This window comes from Portunus trituberculatus, chromosome 5 (genome assembly GCF_017591435.1).
Source record: "Portunus trituberculatus isolate SZX2019 chromosome 5, ASM1759143v1, whole genome shotgun sequence".
NCBI classification, from domain to species: domain Eukaryota; kingdom Metazoa; phylum Arthropoda; class Malacostraca; order Decapoda; family Portunidae; genus Portunus; species Portunus trituberculatus.
The window spans coordinates 3,304,990-3,328,027 of NC_059259.1; the positions used below are offsets into that span (position 1 = coordinate 3,304,990).

Consider the following 23,038-nt stretch of genomic DNA (forward strand, 5'->3'; position numbering starts at 1 on the left):
CTGGAACAGAGAAGAGAGAGAGAGAGGGGATCTGATATAAGTTTATGAATTGATTAATGGAATGGATCAAGTGGATAATGAGAAACTGATCCTGAGAGAAGAATATGACATTAGAAGCACAAGATCGCATAGTAAAAATATGAGGAAGGGAAGATGTCTGAGAGATGTTAAAAAATATAGTTTCCTGCAAAGATGTGTTGAGACTTGGAACAGTTTGAGTGAGGAAGTGGTGTCAGCAACGAGTGTGCATAACTTTAAAGAAAAATTGGATAAGTGTAGATATGGAGATGGGGCCACACGAACGTAAAGCCCAGGCCCTGTAAAACTACAACTAGGTAAATACAGAAAAAGGCAGGGAGTTCCAGAGTTTACCAGAGAATGGTATGAATGATTGAGAGTACTGGTTAACTCTTGCATTACAGAGTTAGACAGAATAGGGACAAGAGGAAGAAGAAAGCCTTCTGCAGCAAGGCTGCAGGAGGAGGGGAGGCATACAGTTAGCAAGATCAGTAGAGTAGTAAACATGAAAATACCGATAAAAGATAGAAAGAGATGCAACATCTTGGTGGTGAGAAAGAGGCTGAAGAGACTTGATTTGATTTAATTTCATTCTGTCTATCCTTCTTTTCCTTTCATTCCACTTCCATTGCTCCATTCTAGTTAATTTTCCTTCAATTTCAGTTCCTTAGTTTTATTTGTGTTCACTGCATTCTAGTCCACCACTCTTACGTTTCCATTAAGCTTCCATTGTTCCATCTTAGTTCAATTCATTTCATTCTCTCACAGTTCTCTTCATTTTGCCAACACAGACTCTTTGCTAACTGTGGGGAGCATTGCCAGAAGATCGTCACTTGCAAGGGCATTCTACGTATCTGCTCAGCCGGCTTTGGCTCAGCAGCGAGCTCCAACCTGGTGAGAGCAACAGTGAAGGCTATTGCTCACTTCTCCAGGATATCCCACCCTGCTTGCATCAGTCAGGTGGGTAGGTGGGAATTCTGCCTTTGTATGTCTTGTGGTATGCAGCTTTCTCTGTCTCTGCATTTTTCTGTGTCTGTCTTTGTCTATTTTTTCTTGTTGGTCTGTTTGTCTATTTGTCTGTTTTTTTCTCACTTTACCTCTTTCACTTTTTTTTCCTTTCTTTCTGTCCATGTCATTCTTCATTCCTCATTTACCTTTACTTATTCCCTATCTCCCCTTTTCCACAATCTTCTTCGTTCATCTTATCTTACTCTGTTTCTTCTTTGTTTGCACCAATTCTTTCTTCTTCCTTATCATTCTTTTTCCTCTACAAGCTCCATATGGCCTCATTGCAGTGGTACCAAAATTCTCCCTTCTCTGCAGATTATGGAGGGGACAGACAACATGATTCTGATATCCAAAATGTCGGACACAACTGACCAGGAGATCTATGAGTGTGTTCTCCGGACCATACTCAACACAGTGCACTCCTGCTTCTCTCCAACCCCACACAAGCGTGACGCCCTGGATGCCAAGGTGCTTGACCGCCTGTGCACTGCTACCGCCCCCTCCATCATCGTGGCCGAGCTGCAGAATCGCCGCATCACTACCATTGGTTTGTCAAGTGGTTGTTTTAGTCTGTGTTGTGTCATCCTCATTGTTCTAGTCTGTGTTGTGTCATCCTCATTGTTCTAGTCTGTGTTGTGTCATCCTCTTTGTTGTTGTGTTTCAATGTGTTTAGTTTCCTTTGCTTGGTTAATCTTGGATTGTTTAATTATGTGTGTGTTTGTTGTGTGTCTGCTCTTGTTACTGAGTAGGGAAGGATTTGTTTTAATGGAGGAGCAGGGATGTGGAGGGATAAAATTTTGTTATATGGCTGGAGCTGTGTAGCCTCACCTAGTTGATGTTGCCACTCCAATGGATGTCCTTGGGGGTTTCCATTTTTTTTTTTTTTTTTTTTTTTAAGTTATGGCCTATAGCACCTGTAGGTCTACTTGAAGAGTAGGGAAAGTGCTGTTCAGCTTCCATCCATTAATGTTACGGGCAATTTTATTTATAGTGGTATCCATATTAGGGCCCATATAACCACCAAGACACATCTTTGGTGTAAGGCAGTTACACCTCCACCTAGAACCTGGGTATCATGGTGACATGTGGGTAACATTAACTCCTCTCCTGTCAACGGCATTTTGAAACGTCCACGATGGTCTGTCTTATGCTAGATAAATGTTTAAAAATGCAATGTGAATTACAAATCTCGCACGCATGGGACAGTTAGGTGGCATCCTTTTGAGTGTAAAATAATCCTAATTGACAACTTTTCCATGCTTGGCAGCCACCTGCACAGAATACTAAATGCGTCTTTACTTATTATTATTTTGTATTTTCAGTTTTATCTATTTTATATATATTATTATTTTATACAATGAACATTGGCATAGGAGGTCAGACAGAGAAACTCACCCAGTCCCCTTACTCAATACCTCACTTGCCCATCACCTCTCACTCAATCACTCTCAACGATATTGTCATGAAAGGAACATACAGTAATACTCCGCTTAACAAACGTTCGTCTAACGAATTTCCGGTTTAATGTATTATATAAAGTTAGACCAAAAAGTCCGCATAACGTACAACCACATCTATTTTAGTGAATTTTCTGGGTTTGAATTTGCCGGGTGAGGGACCGAACGCGGTAGCTTGGCTGTGATTGGCTGGCTCCCCGCCTCTGTCTCTAGCACTCCTGGAGCTGGATCCAAGACTCTTTAACAACGTCAGAGCAACCTCCTGCCACGAAATGGCATCCATGAACGCTTGGAGGGATGGTGACAAGGTTGTTCTGAGGTTGCTGGGAACACCACCTCTGGAGGTGGTGTTACTGTCTGGTGTTACTGTCTTATATATGCATGTATGTTCACATGGCAGTGTTCACGTGGCAGTGAGTGATAGTAAATTACTAATGAAATACCACGGTATTTCATTACTAATTCACTATCACTCACTGCTACGGAGTCCAGGTTATCCCCATGGCATGAGCCTATATGAATACTAAGATATGATATCAATTATAGCAGGCAATAGAGGAGTGAAAACACAAACATCATGATGAAAGTAACACGCCAAGCTCAAAGGGTCACAAGAAGAAGAAGAAGCGGCCAAGTGGCTGTGAGTTTTCCGCTTCATCTGTGGCTGATCTCATCTCTGCTTTATTTTCTGGTATTTCATGTAAGATTTCACTTTATGCATTACAAAACAATCCTTTCTTGGGGCAAGGTTTGTAAAAAGCTAATAGAAATATTGTTTTGTGAACATAAATGCGAAAATGTAAGAGAATTTGTACGTAGCTTCTCTAACTTCCAATGACTCATATGACATCATAAAAGTAGTGGTACACCGGTGGCCCAATATGCTGCCAAACGTATATATAATTTTTTTTTAACCCATGTGGTATGTTGGGGATCAGCCCAGAATGCATCAGCCCCTATTTCCATTATTTCCTATGGAAAAATTACGTCTGCTTAATGAATTTTCGTTCTACGAACAGCTTTGACACCCCCTATCCTGTTCGTTAAATGGAGTATTACTGTATATATTTTTACCAAAATTTATAGTTTATTTAGTTATGCACACATTTTGTAGTAAAATACAAGAATAATATAATAAGATAAGGTAATAATAAGTAGAGATGAATGATATTTAGTAACACAACAAGCGATACACATTTGTGAAGAGGTGCTTTGGACGTTGGTCTTTGATTTTTTAGAAGAGGTGCTATGGACGGTGGTCTTTTTTTTGAAAATTGCTTTTCTATTGTAAACCTAGTTTGCACAAGGATGTAATTTATATTGTTCTGATAAAAGTAAAATATTCTGAGAACTATGGGACAACAAAAAAAAAAAAATGTCCTAAGACATTTATGAAGAAAACTACAATGTTTACATTCTGTTAAGGGGTTTCCCCAGTTTAATGGATAGGTGACAAGGGAGATTTATAGGGACAGATGCTGAATTTTGATGACTTTTGGCATTTTTGCATCAATTTTTTTCATTTTAAGTTAAAAAAAAAATTATGTTTTTTAGGACATGACAATCCCGATCTAGTCTCACAGTCTGACACAGAGTCATTCCAGTGATACCACAAGATTCAGTGAAAACACCCATTGTGGAAAACATTTCCCACCGATATAGTTTTCTACCATGCAACAAGGGAGTAGATTCAATTTTTTTTTTTTTTTTTTTTTTTTTTTCGTAGGGAAGAGGGCCAGCCAAGGGCAAAAAAAAGAAAGTTAGAAAAAGGCCCACTTGAGCGCTGGCTCTCCAAAGACTTCAAAAAGTGCCAAAACCGTCAGCCAGAATTAGGGGGAGCAAATGCCTCGATACCTCCCTCTTAAAAGAAGACAAGTTGTAGGAATTCGGAAATACAGATGCAGGGAGGGAGTTCCAGAGTTTACCAGTGAAAGGGATGAATGATTGAGCCTACTGCTTATCTCTTGCATTAGAGAGTTAGACAGAATAGGGATGAGAGGAAGAAGAAAGCCTTGTGCAGCGTGGCCGCAGGAGGAGGATAAGCATGCAGTTAGCAAGATCAGTAGAACAGTTACCATGAAAATAGCGGTAAAATATAGAAAGGGATGCAACATTTCGGTGAGAAAGACTGAAGACAGTTAGTCAGAGGAGGGGAGTTGATGAGACAAAGAGCTTTCGATTCCACCCTATCAAGCAAAGCTGTGTGACTGGAACCCCCCCAAACATGTGAAGAGTACTCCATACAGGGACGAATAAGGTCCTTATACAGAGTAAGCAGTTGGAGGGGCGAGAAAAACTGTCGGAGACGCCTCAGAACACCTAATTTCATAGAAGCTGTTTTAGCAAGAGATGAGATGTGAAGTTTCCAGTTAAGATTATGAGCAAAGGACAGACCGAGGATATTCATTGTGGAAGAGGGAGACAGTTGAGTGTCATTGAAGAAGAGGGGATAGTTGTCTGGAAGGTTGTGTCGAGTTGATAGATGGAGGAATTGAGTTTTTGAGGCATTGAAAACTACTAGATTTTCTCTGCCCCAATCAGAAATCTTAGAAAGATCAGAAGTCAGGCGTTCCGTGGCGTGTTCCCACGTGATCTGTTGATTTCTTGAAGGATTGGACGTCTCTGAAAGAACATGGAAAGATGTAGGGTGGTATCATCAGCGTAGGAGTGGATAGGGCAAGAAGTTTGGTTAAGAAGGTCATTAATGAATAATAGAAAGAGAGTGGGTGACAGAACAGAACCCTGAGGAACACCACTATTTAACCTTTCCTTCCGGCAATCGTATATATACGATTGCATCAATGCGTCCGTAGCGACGGCGATCATACCCGTAATCAAGAATTTTGTGCCTCAATTTTGAGCTCCAAGCACGGTTTCTCGAGTCAGATGGTGAGTAGAAGTTTCTGGCATGTTTCCACATGTAGTGTTGTCACTATAGGTCTGGAAATTTAGCGGTAACTAAGCTATTTTCCCTTTCTCCGGGCGACACTTGGCAACCCCAGCAACCCGCCGGGTGGAAAGCACCATGATAAGTGTGAAGAGACATCCTGATAACAGCGAAGGATCTCAGATCATAACTCACCATGGAGCAGGACAGAACATATGTATTTAGCAGTGCTTCTGAGTTTGAAGACAGTGACAGTGAATATTTAGAAGAAGAAACTGAAGAAAGCGAAGACATTTGTGAGGACTTGGAAAGTCAAAAAAAATATTACCTATCATTCTTTCATGTTAATTTTTTCATTAGCTTCGATTTTATAATAAAATGGTAGAAGGTAACTTGTCAGAGAGAGAGAGAGAGAGAGAGATATACTAACAGGTTGGTGCATGAAAGCGTGTGTAATTCACCTCGGTCGCCTGCTGGTCACCCACCCAGTCTTCCCCATTACGTGTGCATGTGTGTGTGTGTGTGAGAGAGAGAGAGAGAGAGAGAGATATAATGTTAGTTGCTTTGGTCGCCTGCTGGTCACCCAGCCAGTCTTCCCCATTACGTGTGTGTGTTGTGTGTGTGAGAGAGAGAGAGAGAGAGAGAGAGAGATAGATATATAATGTTATTTGCCTGAAACTTGATATGAAAAGGGATGAAATCTCTCTCTCTCTCTCTCTCTCTCTCTCTCTCTCTCTCTCTCTCTCTCTCATTGAAGTGTACAATTTCCCTCAAGATGAGAGAGAGTGTGTGTATTTACCTAATTGTATTTACCTAATTGTAACATACGGAAAGGAGCTATGCTCGTACTGTCCCGTCTCCATATCTACTAATGTCCAGCTTTTCTTAAAATCATGAATATTCCTTGCGTTGACCACTTCCACGTCTAAACTATTCCATGCTTCCACCCTTCTATGAGGGAAGCTATATTTTTCACATCTCTCCTATAAGTGGCCATTTTAGTTTTTCCCATGCCCTCTCGACACTCTTTCATTCCACATACACAGATCTTCCCTATCCATTTTTCCATGCCAATCATCACTCTGTATATTGCTATCAGGTCTCCCCTTTCTTCTGTTTTCCAGGGTCGGAAGTTGCATTCTGTTCAGTCTGTCTTCATAAGTCAAATCTCTTAAGTCAGGCACCATTTTTGTTGCAGCCCTCTGTACTTTCTCTAGTTTCCTTATGTGTTTCTTTAAGTTTGGAGCCCACTGTATTGTTGCATATTCAAGCCTTGGTCTTATCATTGCAGTAATTATTTTCTTATCATTTCTTCATCTAAATATACGAACGCCACTCTTATGTTCCTCAATAAGTTCAATACTTCTCCAATTATTTTGTTTATATGTCTCTCTGGCGATAGGTCATTGGTAATTGTCACCCCAAGGTCTTTTTCTTCATGACTGGTTTTATGTCTTCATTTCCTATCTTGTACATATGTGTGTATTTACCTAATTGTATTTACCTAATTGTAACATACGGAAAAGAGCTATGCTCGTGTTGTCCCGCTCCATATCTATTAATGTCCAGCTTTTTCTTAAAATCATGAATATTCCTTATGCTGACCACTTCCACGTCTAAACTATTCCATGCTTCCACCCTTCTATGAGGGAAGCTATATTTTTCACATCTCTCCTATAAGTGGCCATTTTAGTTTTTTCCCATGCCCTCTCGACATTCTTTCATTCCACATACACAGATCTTCCCTATCCATTTTTCCATGCCAATCATCACTCTGTATATTGCTATCAGGTCTCCCTTTCTTCTGTTTTCCAGGGTCGGAAGTTGCATTCTTTTCAGTCTGTCTTCATAAGTCAAATCTCTTAAGTCAGGCACCATTTTGTTGCAGCCCTCTGTACTTTCTCTAGTTTCCTTATGTGTTTTTTAAGTTCGAGCCCACTGTATTGTTGCATATTCAAGCCTCGGTCTTATCATTGCAGTAATTATTTTCTTCATCATTTCTTCATCTAAATATACGAACGCCACTCTTATGTTCCTCAATAAGTTCAATACTTCTCCAATTATTTTGTTTATATGTCTCTGGCGATAGGTCATTGGTAATTGTCACCCCAAGGTCTTTTTCTTCATGACTGGTTTTATGTCTTCATTTCCTATCTTGTACATACTCCTGATTCTTCTTTCACTCTTGCCAAACTCTATTTTCTTGCATTTTGTCGTGTTGAACTCCATTTGCCATGTACAGCTCCATTTCCATATTCTGTCCAAGTCTTCCTGGAGTAGTTCGCAATCTTTGTCACATCTCACTTTTCTTAACAATTTTGCATCGCCTGCAAATAGGCTCACATAACTGGACACCCCATCCACCATGTCATTTATGTAGACCGCGAACATTACTGGTGCCAACACTGATCCCTGTGGAACTCCACTCTCCACCAAGCCCCATTCTGATGGTCTGTCCTTAATTATTGTTCTCATTTCTCTTCCTACCAAAAGTCTTCCATCCATTTTAGTAAACTGCCATGCACTCCTCCTACCATTTCAAGTTTCCAGATCAGTCTCCGGTGTGGTACCTTATCAAAGGCCTTTTTTAAATCCAGATATATTCCATCAGCCCAACCATCTCTCTCCTGTATTACATCTATCACCCTCGAATAGTAACATATCAGGTTTGTCGTGCATGAACGCCCTTTTCTAACACCAAATTGACACTCACAAAGTATGTCATTTTTCTCCAAGAAGTCTGTCCATCTATTCTTCACCACCCTCCCACACATCTTAGCTACCACACTTGTGTATTTACCTAATTGTATTTACCTAATTGTAACATACGGGAAAAGAGCTATGCTCGTGTTGTCCCGTCTCCATATCTATTAATGTCCAGCTTTTTCTTAAAATCATGAATATTCCTTGCGTTGACCACTTCCATGTCTAAACTATTCCATGCTTCCACCCTTCTATGAGGGAAGCTATATTTTTTCACATCTCTCCTATAAGTGGCCATTTTAGTTTTTTCCCATGCCCTCTCGACATTCTTCCATTCCACATACACAGATCTTCCCTATCCATTTTTCCATGCCAATCATCACTCTGTATATTGCTATCAGGTCTCCCTTTCTTCTGTTTTCCAGGGTTGGAAGTTGCATTCTTTTCAGTCTGTCTTCATAAGTCAAATCTCTTAAGTCAGGCACCATTTTCGTTGCAGCCCTCTGTACTTTCTCTAGTTTCCTTATGTGTTTCTTTAAGTTCGAGCCCACTGTATTGTTGCATATTCAAGCCTCGGTCTTATCATTGCAGTAATTATTTTCTTCATCATTTCTTCATCTAGATATACGAACGCCACTCTTATGTTCCTCAATAAGTTCAATACTTCTCCAATTATTTTGTTTATATGTCTCTCTGGCGATAGGTCATTGGTAATTGTCACCCCAAGGTCTTTTTCTTCATGACTGGTTTTATGTCTTCATTTCCTATCTTGTACATACTCCTGATTCTTCTTTCACTCTTGCCAAACTCTATTTTCTTGCATTTTGTCGTGTTGAACTCCATTTGCCATGTACAGCTCCATTTCCATATTCTGTCCAAGTCTTCCTGGAGTAGTTCGCAATCTTTGTCACATCTCACTTTTCTTAACAATTTTGCATCGCCTGCAAATAGGCTCACATAACTGGACACCCCATCCACCATGTCATTTATGTAGACGAACATTACTGGTGCCAACACTGATCCCTGTGGAACTCCACTCTCCACCAATCCCCATTCTGATGGTCTGTCCTTAATTATTGTTCTCATTTCTCTTCCTACCAAAAGTCTTCCATCCATTTTAGTAAACTGCCATGCACTCCTCCTACCATTTCAAGTTTCCAGATCAGTCTCTGGTGTGGTACCTTATCAAAGGCCTTTTTTAAATCCAGATATATTCCATCAGCCCAACCATCTCTTTCCTGTATTACATCTATCACCCTCGAATAGTAACATATCAGGTTTGTCGTGCATGAACGCCCTTTCTAAAACCAAATTGACACTCACAAAGTATGTCATTTTTCTCCAAGAAGTCTGTCCATCTATTCTTCACCACCCTCTCACACATCTTAGCTACCACACTTGTAAGTGACACTGGTCTATAGTTCAATGGGTCTCTCTTGTTACCTGATTTATAGATTGGGACAATGTTAGCTCTTTTCCAGTCTTGGGGCACTACACCTTCCCTTAATGAGGCATCAATTACTTCACAAACTTTTTCTGCCAATTGCTCCCTGCATTCTCTTAAAATCCATCCTGATACCCCATCAGGTCCCACAGCTTTTCTCACTTCTAAACTCCCCATCATGTTCTTGATCTCCTCCACAGTTACTTGAAACTCCTTCATAATCCCTTTCTGTTCCATTACCAGTGGTTTGTCAAAAGCAGTCTCCTTTGTGAATACCTTCCGAAAGCATCCATTCATAGCCTCTGCCATTTCCTGGGATCTTCACTGCATACTCCATTTACTTCTAAACTTTCAATACTTTCTATTTTTGATGTTGTTGTTCACATGTCTGTAAAAAGCCTTGGTTGGTCTTTACATTTATCAATTATATCCTTTTCTTGTTTCTTTCTTTCTTCTCTTCTAATCAACACATATTCATTTCTTGCTCTTTTGTAACTTTCCCACTGCTTAATCCGTCTTTTCCTTCTCCACCTCTTCCATGCATCCTCTTTTCTTGTTCTAGCCTTTTCACATCTATCGTTAAACCAGTCCTGCTTTCCAACTTTCTATGTTGTCTTATTGGTACAAATTTTTCTCACCTTCTTTGTATATTTTTATAAATTCCTTCCACTTTTCATTTGCTCCTTAGCACTCTTGAATTTCATCCAATTTGTCTCTTGAAAGAATTTCTTTAGGTTTCCAAAATCTGTCTTGGCATAATTCCATCTTCCCACTTTATATTCTTCATTTCTTCTAGATTTCTCTTCATCTATCACCTTGAACTCCAAAACTGCATGATCACTCTTTGCTAAAGGGCACTCCACCCTCATCTCCTCAATGACCATTGGCTCTGTACTAAAGACCAAGTCCAGTCTTGACGATGCTCCTCTCCTCCAAACCTAGTATCTTCTTTGACCCACTGAGTTAACACATTTTCCATTGCCAGTGTCAATAGTGTATTTCCCATGTTGTCTCTGATCCTTCCATTGACCAGTCCTCCCAACACACCTCTTTACAATTAAAATCTCCCATCATTATAGTTCGTTCACAGCCACCCAACATTTCTTCCAGACATGTTCCTGTATCACTTATCATTTCTTCATATTCCTGTACTGACCATGCATTTGTCTTAGGTGGTACGTACACCACTATGTAGTGCCTCTTTTTCCTTCATTAGTTTCTGCTCTGATCTTTAGCACTTCTGCCTTTCCCATACCTTTTTCACTTGATCCACCTTTATATCTTTTTAACCAGCAACATCACTCCTCCTCCCATCTTACCTACTCTATTTCTTTTCCAAACGTTATATTTCCTTCTCCAACCTTCATCAGGTCTTCTCCTCTCTCAGTTTTGTTTCAGTAAGACCCACAATATCTGGGTTCTTGTCCTCAAGTAATCGTTGAGTTCTAAAATCCCGATATCACTCCATTTATGTTGGAATACATTACATTTCGCTCATATGTAAGTTTCTTTAGTCCTTTCTTGCTGTACTTTTCTGGGTTATGAACCACTTCCTCAGTCTCATATCCAAGATTCTCCAGAAAACTCTTTCTCTTCTTCTGTCCTCTCTTCATTTTTTTCAAAGCCTCCTTTCTCAACTCATTTAACATTTCTCTTCCTTTTCACCGAGATCTCTTCTCAACCAAATCTTCCTTGTTGTTTCCTGCTGGGCTAGCCTCCATGACTTCTCCACCAATTCATCTACATCCTTTTGTGACTTAAGTTTGATTCTTATTGGCCTCATACCTTCTCTTGTGAACTTTCCAATTCTATGGAAGTCCTCTATTTCTTGTACTAGGTCTTTTCCTCCTCTTGCACCACATTAATGATATTATTTATCACCTTTTTATGTTTTTCTCTCTCCATTTTACTCGGTGTCTTATCCTCCTCCACACCAAATATCACCACACATCTCTTTTGTCTACAGTTTCCTCACCAATGTCTCATTTGACTTAATAACCTTCACCACTTTCTCAGCTATCTTCTCTTCTATGATCTGTTGATCTATAATTTCAGCAAGGCCCAAAGTTTTCTCCTGACTCTTTGATTTCCTTTTCCAGACTTGCAACTTTGTAATTTACCTCCTTTCTTTCCACTTCCTGACTTTTTTTGTGTGTGTGTGTGTGTGTGTGTGTGTGTGTGTCATCGCCTCCGGCTGTTTCTGGAAGACGGATCACACAGCAGGAGGAGGAGGAATCCTTGATAAGGCATAAACTGAATTTTTAGAGGTCATATCGAGCTACAAAGTACATCATTGTATTCCGAATAACAAAGAGAAAATAATTATTAGTATTCAAACAGTTTTCTGACAATTTCTAGGTTTACCATTTTTAGCCGTCATAGCAAACGGGAAAATAGTTTAAGTGCCGGAAGGAAAGGGTTAATAGGTTTAGTAGAAGAACAGTAGCCGTCTACCACAGCAGCAATAGAGCGGTCGGAAAGGAAACTTGAGATAAAGTTGCAGAGAGAAGGATAGAAGCCGTAGGAGGGCAGTTTTGAAATCAAAGCTTTATGCCAGACTCTATCAAAAGCTTTTGATATGTCTAACGCAACAGCAAAAGTTTCACCGAAATCTCTAAAAGAGGATGACCAAGACTCAGTAAGGAAAGCCAGAAGATCACCAGTAGAGCGACCTTGACGGAAGCCATACTGGCGATCAGACAGAAGATTGTGAAGTGACAGATGTTTGAGAATCTTCCTATTCAGGATAGATTCAAAACTTTAGACAAGCAAGAGATTAAAGCTATAGGACGGTAGTTTGAGGGGTTAGAACGGTCACCCTTTTAGGAACAGGCTGAATGTAGGCGAACTTCCAGCAGGAAGGAAAGGTACAAGTCGATAGACAAAGTTGGAAGAGTTTGGCCAGGCAAGGTGCAAGCACAGAAGCACAGTTTTTGAGAACAATAGGAGGGACCCCATCAGGTCCATAAGCCTTCCGAGGGTTTAGGCCAGCAAGGGCATGGAAAACATCATTACGAAGAATTTTGATTGTAGACATGAAATAGTCAGAGGGAGGAGGAGAGGAGGACAAGCCCAGAATCATCCAAGGTGGAGTTGTGAGCAAAGGTTTGAGAAAAGAGTTCAGCTTTAGAGACAGAAGAGATGGCAGTGGTGCCATCAGGATGAAATAAAGGAGGAAAGATGAAGAAGTGAAGTTATTTGAGATGTTTTTGGCTAGATGCCAGAAGTCACGAGGAGAGTTTGAGTTTGAAAGATTTTGACATTTCCTATTTATGAAAGAGTGTTTGGCAAGTTGAAGAACAGACTTGGCATGATTCCGGCAGAGATATAAAGTGCATGAGATTCAGGAGATGGAAGGCTCAAGTACCTTTTGTGGGCAACCTCTCTATCATGTATAGCACGAGAACAGGCTGAGTTAAACCAAGGTTTAGAAGGTTTAGGTTGAGAAAAAGAATGAGGAATGTACGCCTCCATGCCAGATACTAACACCTCTGTTATGTGTTCAGCACAAAGAGATGGGTCTCTGACACGGAAGCAATAATCATTCCAGGGAAAATCAGCATAATACCTCCTCAGGTCCCCCCAACTGGCAGAGGCACCTTTGCTTTGGGGATCCTGGAGGGATTGGAAAATAGGACAAGATACAGAAATGAGATTGTGATCGGAGGAGCCCAACGGAGATGAAAGGGTGACAGCATAAGCAGAAGGGTTAGAGGTGAGGAAGAGATCAAGAATGTTGGGTGTGTCTCCAAGACGGTCAGGAATACGAGTAGGGTGTTGCACCAGTTGCTCTAGGTCATGGAGGATAGCAAAGTTGAAGGCTAGTTCACCAGGGTGGTCAGTGAAGGTAGAGGAAAGCCAAAGCTGTTGGTGAACATTGAAATCTCCAAGAATGGAAATCTCAACGAAAGGGTAGAGGGACAGAATGTGCTCCACTTTAGAAGTTAAGTAGTCGAAGAAATTACTATAGTCAGAAGAGTTAGGGGAGAGATAAACAGCACAGATGAATTTAGTTTGAGAGTGACTGTTAAGTCATAGTCAGATGGTGGAAAATTCGGAAGGCTCAAGAGCGTGGGCATGAGAGCAAGTTAAGTCGTTGCGTACATAGATGCAACATCCAGCTTTGGAATGAAAATGAGAATAGAGAAAGTAGGAGGGAACAGAGAAGGGCTACTGTCAGTTGCCTCAGACAGCTGTGTTTCGGTGAGGAAAAGAAGATGAGGTTTAGTAGAGGAGAGGTGGTGTTCCACAGATTGAAAATTAGATCTAAGACCGCGAATGTTGCAGAAGTTAATGTAGAAAAAGTTGAGGGAGGTGTCAAGGCATTTGTGGTCTTCAACAGGAGAGGTGTCCAACCTGGGGACATTTTTGGTCCCCTCCCCAGAGGGGGACTCCAAGGCGTTGTTTATTTTGGGTCCCATTTTTCTTTTAAATTTTTATTTGGAGTGAAGGGTGTATGTGTGGTAAGTGCATGTAGTTTTGTGTGAAGAAGGAGAGCTGTCTTTAGAGGGTAGGCTGTGACTACCCCCTTGAGTTGTGAGACACAAAGGAAAACATTCAACGAGATCACAACTAGCTTTAATGGAAGGTTCACAGCACCTCCTGAACTAGTGCTATTAGATCTCACTGGGAGTAAGTTATTGAGATCTCACTGGGAGTAAGTTATTGTACTGTACTGCATAGAAATCGAGGTATAAAGTGAAAAATATATATCACTGTAAATAATCTGTAAATAGAGTAACAAATTGGTAATTACTTTTTACTTGTAAATATAGCCAATGAAGCAACAAAACTAACAAGCCATGAATAGTTAGAGTGCATTGAGACTGTGCAGGTGAAGATGGGGTTGATAGTGAGACAACTTGACTGCCACCACACACATGGATAAGTATGCACATAAGCACAGTGATTGTGCTTCCTGGACTACTAAATTTAAAAACATTCATGTGACTCGTCTGCAAGTGCCATAAGAAAGACTACGGAACTTGATGGCTCATAAGACGCACCCAGTTTTGGCAGACATTGAAATGAAAAAAGAGCTCTAGATATGAATTGAAGGATTTCACCTGACATTTGAAGACTTTCACATGCATTTAGATCCCATTTAAAAACTTTGATATTTGCTTGTAGCCTACATACTAATCTTGCTGTGAGATGTAAACATGTACCTGGCATGTTGCATTAGCATTGACTGTGAGAGACTACAGGGCTAATAATCATAATTTTTTCTATCATAATTTTTTTACATGTATACAATGTAAGAATGTTAAAAGATAGGTGCAATTTTAATTGTATGGAAATGTACCTTACTTCAAAGAATAACGGCATCACACTGTAAAGAACGCAGTGAAGCTTGCCTGTGTCAAGATCAATATCATCAACTGTGTGTGTTTTGGTTCATGTGGTGTATGGTCACTTAGGTAAATTTCTCTTGCCTGGTGTCATTCTGTATGAATTACTGGTATGTTTGACCCACTATATATTGTTACCTTGAAAGAAAGAGTTGTTTTGTGGAGTAGTACCAATCATTACTTTGTTTACATGTATGAAGATGTCTGGGGTTTGATTTTAGAGCCTCTGTTGCCATAGACTGACCACCAACCACTGCCTCATTGTTGAACCTTGGCCTCATAGAATATAGGTTCATTTCCTGAGACTTGTTTTTTGAGAAAATGTTCATCTTATGAGCCATCAAATGTGGTATGTTTGTTTACACTTGAAACAGCCCGAACCATTCATTTAGAGCTAGCAGCCGATATGTCAGCTCATGCTTTGTAACCCTTACAGTCTCGCATTAGTTCTGGTTATTCCCTCCCCCATCCTGCATTTGGGAGGGATTTTTTTTTCTAAGCATTAATTAATCTTAAAATACGATGTTTGAGTTACCGAACTATTGTTCGAAAACATCTATTTTGAGTGAAGCAGCTCCAGTGCGGGTTTAGCTGTACTAACTGAGTTCACAATGTACTATGTGTAGTACTACGCCTCAGGGTATCGCTGAAACATCTCATTAAAAAAATTAGGCCCCACGCACATAGGAAACACTACCTTCAAAATAGAATCAGCACAATAGCGCAGTAACCCCTACCTACAATCACAATTGCGCAGTCACCCCCTACCAAAAGGAACCAAACCCCCATACCCGACCTCCCTACATCCCGTTTTCTATCTCTGGGAGGTCCCTCTCCTGATAAGAAGACGCCGTTCCATGTGAAGCGCGAGAACCGAATCTGGCGAAGGATGACCGGGGGAGGGAGCGAAGTGGAGGAAGAGGGCCCCGATCACCCGCACTGGAGCTGCTTCACTCAAAATAGATGTTTTTGAACAATAGTTCGGTAACTCAAACATCGCATTTTGAGGTACAATCAGCTCCAGTGCGGGTTTAGCTGCATCACAAGTGGAGGAAGGATCCGCCGCCAGACTATACTGAAAGGGAAGGGTACTGTGAACCTCTAACCTGGCAGAGTGAGGACGGTCCGAGAGAGTAGCATACCTGGACCAGTGTGTGGAGCACGGTTCGGTAGAGCTGAGGCAACCTTTGGGAGGGGTGAGGTCTGGTCCCGTCGGGTGAGCGAAGCTACCATCCCCACCCCACAAAGTCCGACCCGTTGGGTCGGAGAGGGGGATCTGGGAGGAGTAAGAGGGGCTCTGGAAGCAGCAAAAACTCCTTGTACCAGAGGATAGGGAAAGGGTCCCGCGTCGTTGCCGTGTAAGATGGAGGTGAGGTCCGGACTCGTAGGGTGGCCGACCTCCCCTTACGCTGCCATCCCCCTAACTCCGACCTGTCAGGGCGAAGAGGGGGGTCCGGGAGGCAAAGGAGGCCCTGCCATGGAGGTGCAAGGGACCTCCTCCAGCGTGTGATCCAGATAGTGGGCTACGAAGGAGCGGTCCGAAGCCCAATGTCCATGCTCCCGTACGTGATCCATGGAGAAGTGGCGAAGGAAAGCCATGGTGGCCGACATGGCCCTCACTTCATGCCCCTTTGGTGCATGTCCTGGATCCGCCTCCTCTGTCACCCCGCAGAGGACCTTCGAGATGTGGATCCTGGATAGGGGCTTGTGGGTGTCAGGCCAGATGAATAGACAGGTATGTTGGGGATCGGAAGTTGACCCAACATACTGTCACAAGGACTCCACAGGGCAAAGAGGGTGGTGGTGAAGTCCCTCCATCCATGCCTGGAGCACAATGGGGGCCAAGGAGTGTCCTTCCCTCTCATTCTTGGTCAAGAACTTGGGAGAAGGTGCTAGGGAGACCCATCGCCCATCCCTGGAGAAGACCAGCCAGGAGGGGTTCCGGATAGGGGCGTGAAGTTGGGAAGCCCTTAACCCCTTCAATACGGTGACGCCTATGTAGGCGTTATGAAGCCCCAGTAGCAAATACGGTGATGCCTACGTAGGCGTCATATTTCTTTTCTGAGCTTTCTTCAGTTCAGTTGTCCTGTATAGTGTGTTGGATACCAACTACACACGCCGTATGCTGTCCTTGAAATCCTAGTGCTCCTCCCACCATCCTTGTCTCCACCAATCACTAAAGATAAGCTACATGCGTCCCGCCTTGTGTCTAAAATTACCCAATGGCATAGACTGTTCCCATCTCTCTCTCTCTCTCTCTCTCTCTCTCTCTCTCTCTCTCTCTCTCTCTCTCTCTCTCTCTCTCTCTCTCTCTCTCTCTCTCTTCCTCTCTCCCTCTCGAAGATAAGTTATATGCTCCGCCTTGAAGATAAGTTCGTGACAACACACACACACACACACACACACACACACACACACACACACACACACACACACACACACACACACACACACACACACACACACACACACACAAATACAAAACAACAAATTTTGTAATCTCTCTCTCTCTCTCTCTCTCTCTCTCTCCTCCTCCCTTCGTTTCCCTCTCCTTCCTCCTCCTCCTCTTCCTCTCGAAGATAAGCTACATGCGCCCCGCTTGTGTCTAAAATATTAGCAAATGTCACACTCTCTCTCTCTCTCTCTCTCTCTCTCTCTCTCTCTCTCTCTCTCTCTCTCTCTCTCTCTCTCTCTCTCTCTCTCTCTCTCTCTCTCTCTCCGAAGAGAGAAGCGTCCACTTTCCTCTTCGAAGGCGATATAGTGACTAAAAGATAGCAGCATAATACACAAAGATGACAAGTATGACAAGCTTGCATGAGTTTCCAGCCACAAGACGGCACTACCACCCGTATATCATACAGGCGGGCTTATTTAACATCCGGCGCGAAGGGGTTAAGCCAGAAGCCATGGCCACCAAAAACAGAGCCTTCTGCAAGCTCTGTTGAGGGGTAGAATTAGTAAAAGGAGGGCCCCGAAGGAGGGTCAGGACTTTGGACAGAGCCCAGAAGATCCTTGGTCTCTTCACAGGAGGCCGCTGGTGGAAGTGATCCTTTTTCAGTAAATCCAGGACCCGTCCTCTGATGGTGATGTTAAACCCCAAAGACAAGGGGTCCGCCAGAGCAGCCGCATAGGTGGCAACGGTCGGGGCAGCTCTGCGTCTGACATGGAACATAAAGGACAAAAAGTCATAAACAAGAGGTAAAAGAAATATAAGAAAAGGGCCGATTGCGGAGAAAAAGCTGGAAAGCTTTCCATGCCGACTCGTACTGGCGGAGGGTGGAATCCCTGGACCCCTTGATGACATCAGAAGAGACCGCAGGCGAGAGGGAGGTGGTCAAGCACGCCTGCAGAAACTCCACGCGTGAAAGCTGGAGGATATTCCAGACTGACGGACGCCATGGCCCCGTACCGCCAGTCTGTTGAGAAGTAGAGGGGAAGGACACCAGAGCAGTAGACGTTGGCACTAGGGCTGGGTCTTCCAGAGAGGGGCGATGAGAAGAACTCGGCCCCTGAACGTCTCCAGGTTGCGCACCACCGCCCTTCATCACCGTCGTCGCTGGGGGAGAAAAAGATAAACGAACCCCCATGTGTTCCAATCCATGAGAAAGGAGTCCAGCCCTCCTGTGGCCGTGACCACGCTCCTGGTGATGTATTGTGGGAGCTGATGGTTCTCCGATGATGCAAACAGGTCCACCTCGGGCAGACCGAACAACTCCACTAGATCCGTGAAAACGTCTGGGTCGAGCGACCATTCCACTGAGGAAGTATCGCTGCGGGACAACGCATCTGCCCAGACATTGTCCCTGCCTGGCACGTGCACGGTTAACAGCATAAGATGATGCGACGCTGCCAGGTTGAAGAGGGCCTCGGATGTCCTGAGGAGGGAGATTGACCGGGAGGAGCCCATCCTCTTCACACACTGGACTGCCACTACGTTGTCCATGTAGAAGCAAACGTGGAGTTGCTGGAGGTCCGCCTGTTGCTGAAGGAAAAGCAGAGGCACCATCAACTCCCTCACGTTGACGTGCCTCTGCGCGTCGGCCTGCTCCCAGCGTCCCCGGCCCTGTCGACCGTCGGACGCCTGGAAGCCCCAACCGCTGTAGGGAGGAGGCATCCGTAGACGCGGGGCACGGCCTTGAGCCCACTCTCAGGAGAGGCCCTGACGAACCACCCTGCCCGCCCACGTGCCGACCGGCCACTTGTTGGCCGCGTTGGACAGGCGACCCAGCACTGGAGAGTCACCGCCGCGATCCCTGGGGCGCTGCGGTGGTAGTCCAAAAGGGCTGGCCCAAAGCCCTACGGGTAGAGAAACCGCCATCCCGACCCGGCGGAGCTCTCCTTTCCCGTGAAGAGGACTGGGCCTGGCGAGAAGCTGACGGGTAGGGGAGGAATCTGTTGGAGGTCCTCTGGAAGTGCGACGGGCCTTGGTATCGAGGAGGGGCCGCCTGAGACGATGAAGCGCGGGTTCTCGCAGAGCCTGCGCGGCCTGGTGGAGCTCCCCGATAAACCACCGCAACCCGACGGGACCGTGCAAGAGCCTCCGCCACCATCTGTGTAGACCCAAAGGAAGCTCCCAGTGGATCCCCCATGAGAAGGGCCGACTGCGCTGGAGATAGCAGAGGCCACTTGCCTTCAGCAGGCTAAGTGGGATGAGAGAGCCTGAGTGAAGGAAGAAGCCATCTCCGGAGCCCTTGCCAGAGGGCGAAGTGCAGCAGGGGCAGGAGGTTAGAGCACAGGAGTGAAGAGGACACCCGTGCGTTCAGATCCTGCCTCTGTGACAGAACCGTCAAGATCTTCTCTGCCATCAGCAAGGCCTGAAAAGAAGAAAAGGCATCCAACGCAAAAGCCTTGTCCTTTGCGGCCTGCCTCACCGTCTCTGACGAAGGGGTGGCCAAGGGAGGAGGAAAGTAGGGTGGAGAACGCGCTGACAGCCAAACTCCCACCCGGGCGTCCAGAGAGTCCCCGACCGTAAGTAGAGGAGTCTTGGGCTTAGCTGACAGTCTGGGAACAGGAGCACTTTGGGCCCGTGCTATCGACTGATCCCACCAGTCCCTGGCCACCTTAAGGAACTGGTCTGCCTGGCCCGCCGTCCATGACACGCCCATCGAGCGCCGCATCGACTCCTCACCCTCGGAGGAAAGGGAAGGAGGAGACAGGCCCGCAAACAAAGCGAGAGCTCGTCCACGGACGGTAACGGCAAGGAAGGAGTAGGTTGGGTCGCTTGAGAGAGGGGACGAAAATGCTAGGAAGGAAGGGGAGAGTGGCACGACGTCCCCCAGCACACCTCCTGACCAGGCACTGGCGCCGCCTCCCCCTGGGAGGCCCCATCTTGGTGGAGTAAGACAGCCGACCCGGCGACCTGAGACACCTGCCAATCAGGAGGCACAGGAGCCCACGACTCCGGAAGAACCTCCTGCTCCAACTCCTCCTCCGAAGGGGGGGCGTCTGAGACAGGGGACGAATCCACCCCGTACGGCTGAGATGCCGGACTAGAGAGGGGAAGAGGTATAGCAGGGTGAGGGTCCGCCACCAGAGGAGAAGCTGAGGACTGGGCACATGGCAGAGGAGCAGCAGAGGAGAGATGGGCCAAAATCCCCGAGAGGAGCTCGTGGATGTTAGGAGGCAGGGGCTCGAGGGGGCCAGGGAGAGCGGAAGGCGGCACCACTGGAGACGGATTCCCGGCCACGGGATCGTGAAGTACCGAAGATGGCCCTGGTACTGGATCCTCCACGACCGAGGAGGGGGGGAGGAGCGGCCAGCAGAGGACAGGGTAGACGGGACTGCCGTCCGAGAGCCCCGCCCATGAAAGCCAGGCGGAAGGCTTCGTCCTTCCAGACCGTGTGCATCCCCTTCCTCTTGGCCGAACACTGCACCGCCTCCTACAATCGGTGCAGCGAAGTGTACTGGAGGCAAAGCTTATCCACCTTGCCCACAGATTGGAGGAATTTCACATTTTCTCGGCACTTCTCACACTTGTCAGTGTCAAACAAGAAGTCCTTGGAAACACAGGGACGATGGGGCACACACAAGTCATGGCCATCGCATGAAAACTCATATGCGCACCCTTTGCCATCCGAGGAAAACTGGCACTTGGTAGTAGGCACGATGAACTGAAAAGATATCACACGTAAAACACTACTTTATCGCCCCCATCCGGGCTTAGGAGACGCACAACACTCGGCGGCGCAAAAGACCGCAAAGTATGACAAAACGCCATAAAAGTGGCTTAAAAACACTTCACACGCACAGGGAGCCAAACAGCAGAGGCCATGAGCAAATACTATGCCCTACACCAAAAGAAAGGGCCACTAACGCACTCGAGAACATTCGAGAACACCTGCCGGCTCCCCCACCATATGGTCACAAAAAACACACATAATAAAGGTACCACACTGCACTAAAACACATGAAAAGGGCACAGCACAGTGTAATCTGTCCATAAATCCAAGATTCTTGCCAAATAGCAAGAGGAAAAGCTGAAAAGAAACACCCAGAGAAAACACCGGCTCTAAGAGCCGGCGAAACAGGCACAAACGAGTGTAGGTCTGGCTACCACGAGCGCTGAAACATGGAATGGCGTCTTCTTATCAGGAGAGGGACCTCCCAAAGATAGAAAACGGGACGTAGGGAGGTCGGGTATGGGGGGTTTGGTTCCCCTTTTTTTTTTTTGCGGTAAGGCCTATAGCGCCTGTACACACACTTGAAGAGTGTATTGGAAGCGTTGTTCAGCTTCCGCCCATTAGTGGCGCAGGCAATTTTATTTATAGTGGTACCCATATTAGGGCCCATATCACCGCCTAAGCTCATCTTGAGTGTAACCACCTACAACCTGGGTATCATGGTGATATGTAGGTAACTTTAAACCACTCGACAAATGGCAAATTGTTTTAAGGCTGTACGTGGTGGGATTCGAACCTACGCGTGGACATCTGCCCGATCCCACGCTCACCACCTTATCCACTATGCCACCGCCTCCCTAAGGGGTGACTGCGCTATTGTGATTGTAGGTAGGGGTTACTGCGCTATTGTGCTGATTCTATTTTGAAGGTAGTGTTTCCTATGTGTGTGGGGCCTCATTTTTTTAATGAGATGTTTCAGCGATACCCTGAGGCGTAGTACTACACATAGTACATTGTGCACTCAGTACAGCTAGACCCGCACTGGAGCTGATTGTACCTCAAAATATGAAAATCTAAGTCGAAAATAAATAGGAAAAGACAGCAAGAAAAAATATTCCAACACTTACAGCTAGAGGAGTGATGTAAAAGTGGAGATGTTGACGATAATCCCCTACAAGGTCGCACCACCAGAGATGTGACAATACAGTGTAAATTTGATATATTGAGTTCGTTTTTCTTCACTTTTCACAGTTATTTTGTAATTTAGATATGTTTCCATTACTTTATCAAACTTAAATGGACTTGTTTTACAATATCTCTGTCCATTCATCTTTTGTGAGAGCACCTAAACGATGCATGCAACTGTCTCCTTTCATGACTACCAGGCTCTGAGGGGATGTACCACACGTCCTTGACTCACAACTCAAAGATGATTGATGGTTAGTGAAATGGCAACAGTAACGCGCCTTTTTCAATATGAAATGAGGTGGGAAAACTTATGCCGTAAATATACGTGAATGGGCATTTTGTCCACAAACGTACATACACGTGTACGGGATGGTAAGGGTTAAAGATCTTAGGCTTATTGTGCATAGATACTGACACTACATACTGATACTGGGTAAATCCATAACACAGCAGGCCAGACCACTCCTTCGTAAGACATCAAAACATGACCCACTCTTGTTGTGGACAAAGCTACTGTGTATAAGTTTTCCGATACCGTGTCCTTGCCACATACATGGCCAGGCAGATATTGGCAGTGCTGGTAATGCTTTACAATGATTCTGGTCTAACTCAGATCAGTACTTAGACCATGCTAGTGCTGAGTAGTGGCATTGCAAGGTGCATCTGTCTTGTCCCCTTTCACAAGAAGGAAGCTGGATGGTCTCCTCACCGTGTTCTTAGCAGCACTCTCAGCCTTGGAGTACAGGTCTAAAGTGATCCTTACAGGAGCCTAAGAGAGACTCATAAATTCCCAGAGTGCCTCACAGATCACTGAACTGAACATGATCTTCAGATTGTTATGGATGCAAACATCAGTCAAAACT

General features: G+C 44.6%; 1 protein-coding gene across 2 annotated transcripts in view; it reads left to right on the plus strand.

Moving 5' to 3' along the window:
- The window catches only part of LOC123514282, a 93,137-nt gene that overhangs the window by 31,722 nt on the left and 38,377 nt on the right, over positions 1 to 23,038 (plus strand). For both annotated transcript variants that reach the window (XM_045272103.1, XM_045272095.1), the window contains exons 4-5: positions 810 to 978; positions 1,342 to 1,573. In XM_045272103.1, coding sequence (XP_045128038.1) covers positions 810 to 978; positions 1,342 to 1,573 — 401 coding nt within the window. The remainder of the gene's footprint in view (positions 1 to 809; positions 979 to 1,341; positions 1,574 to 23,038) is intronic.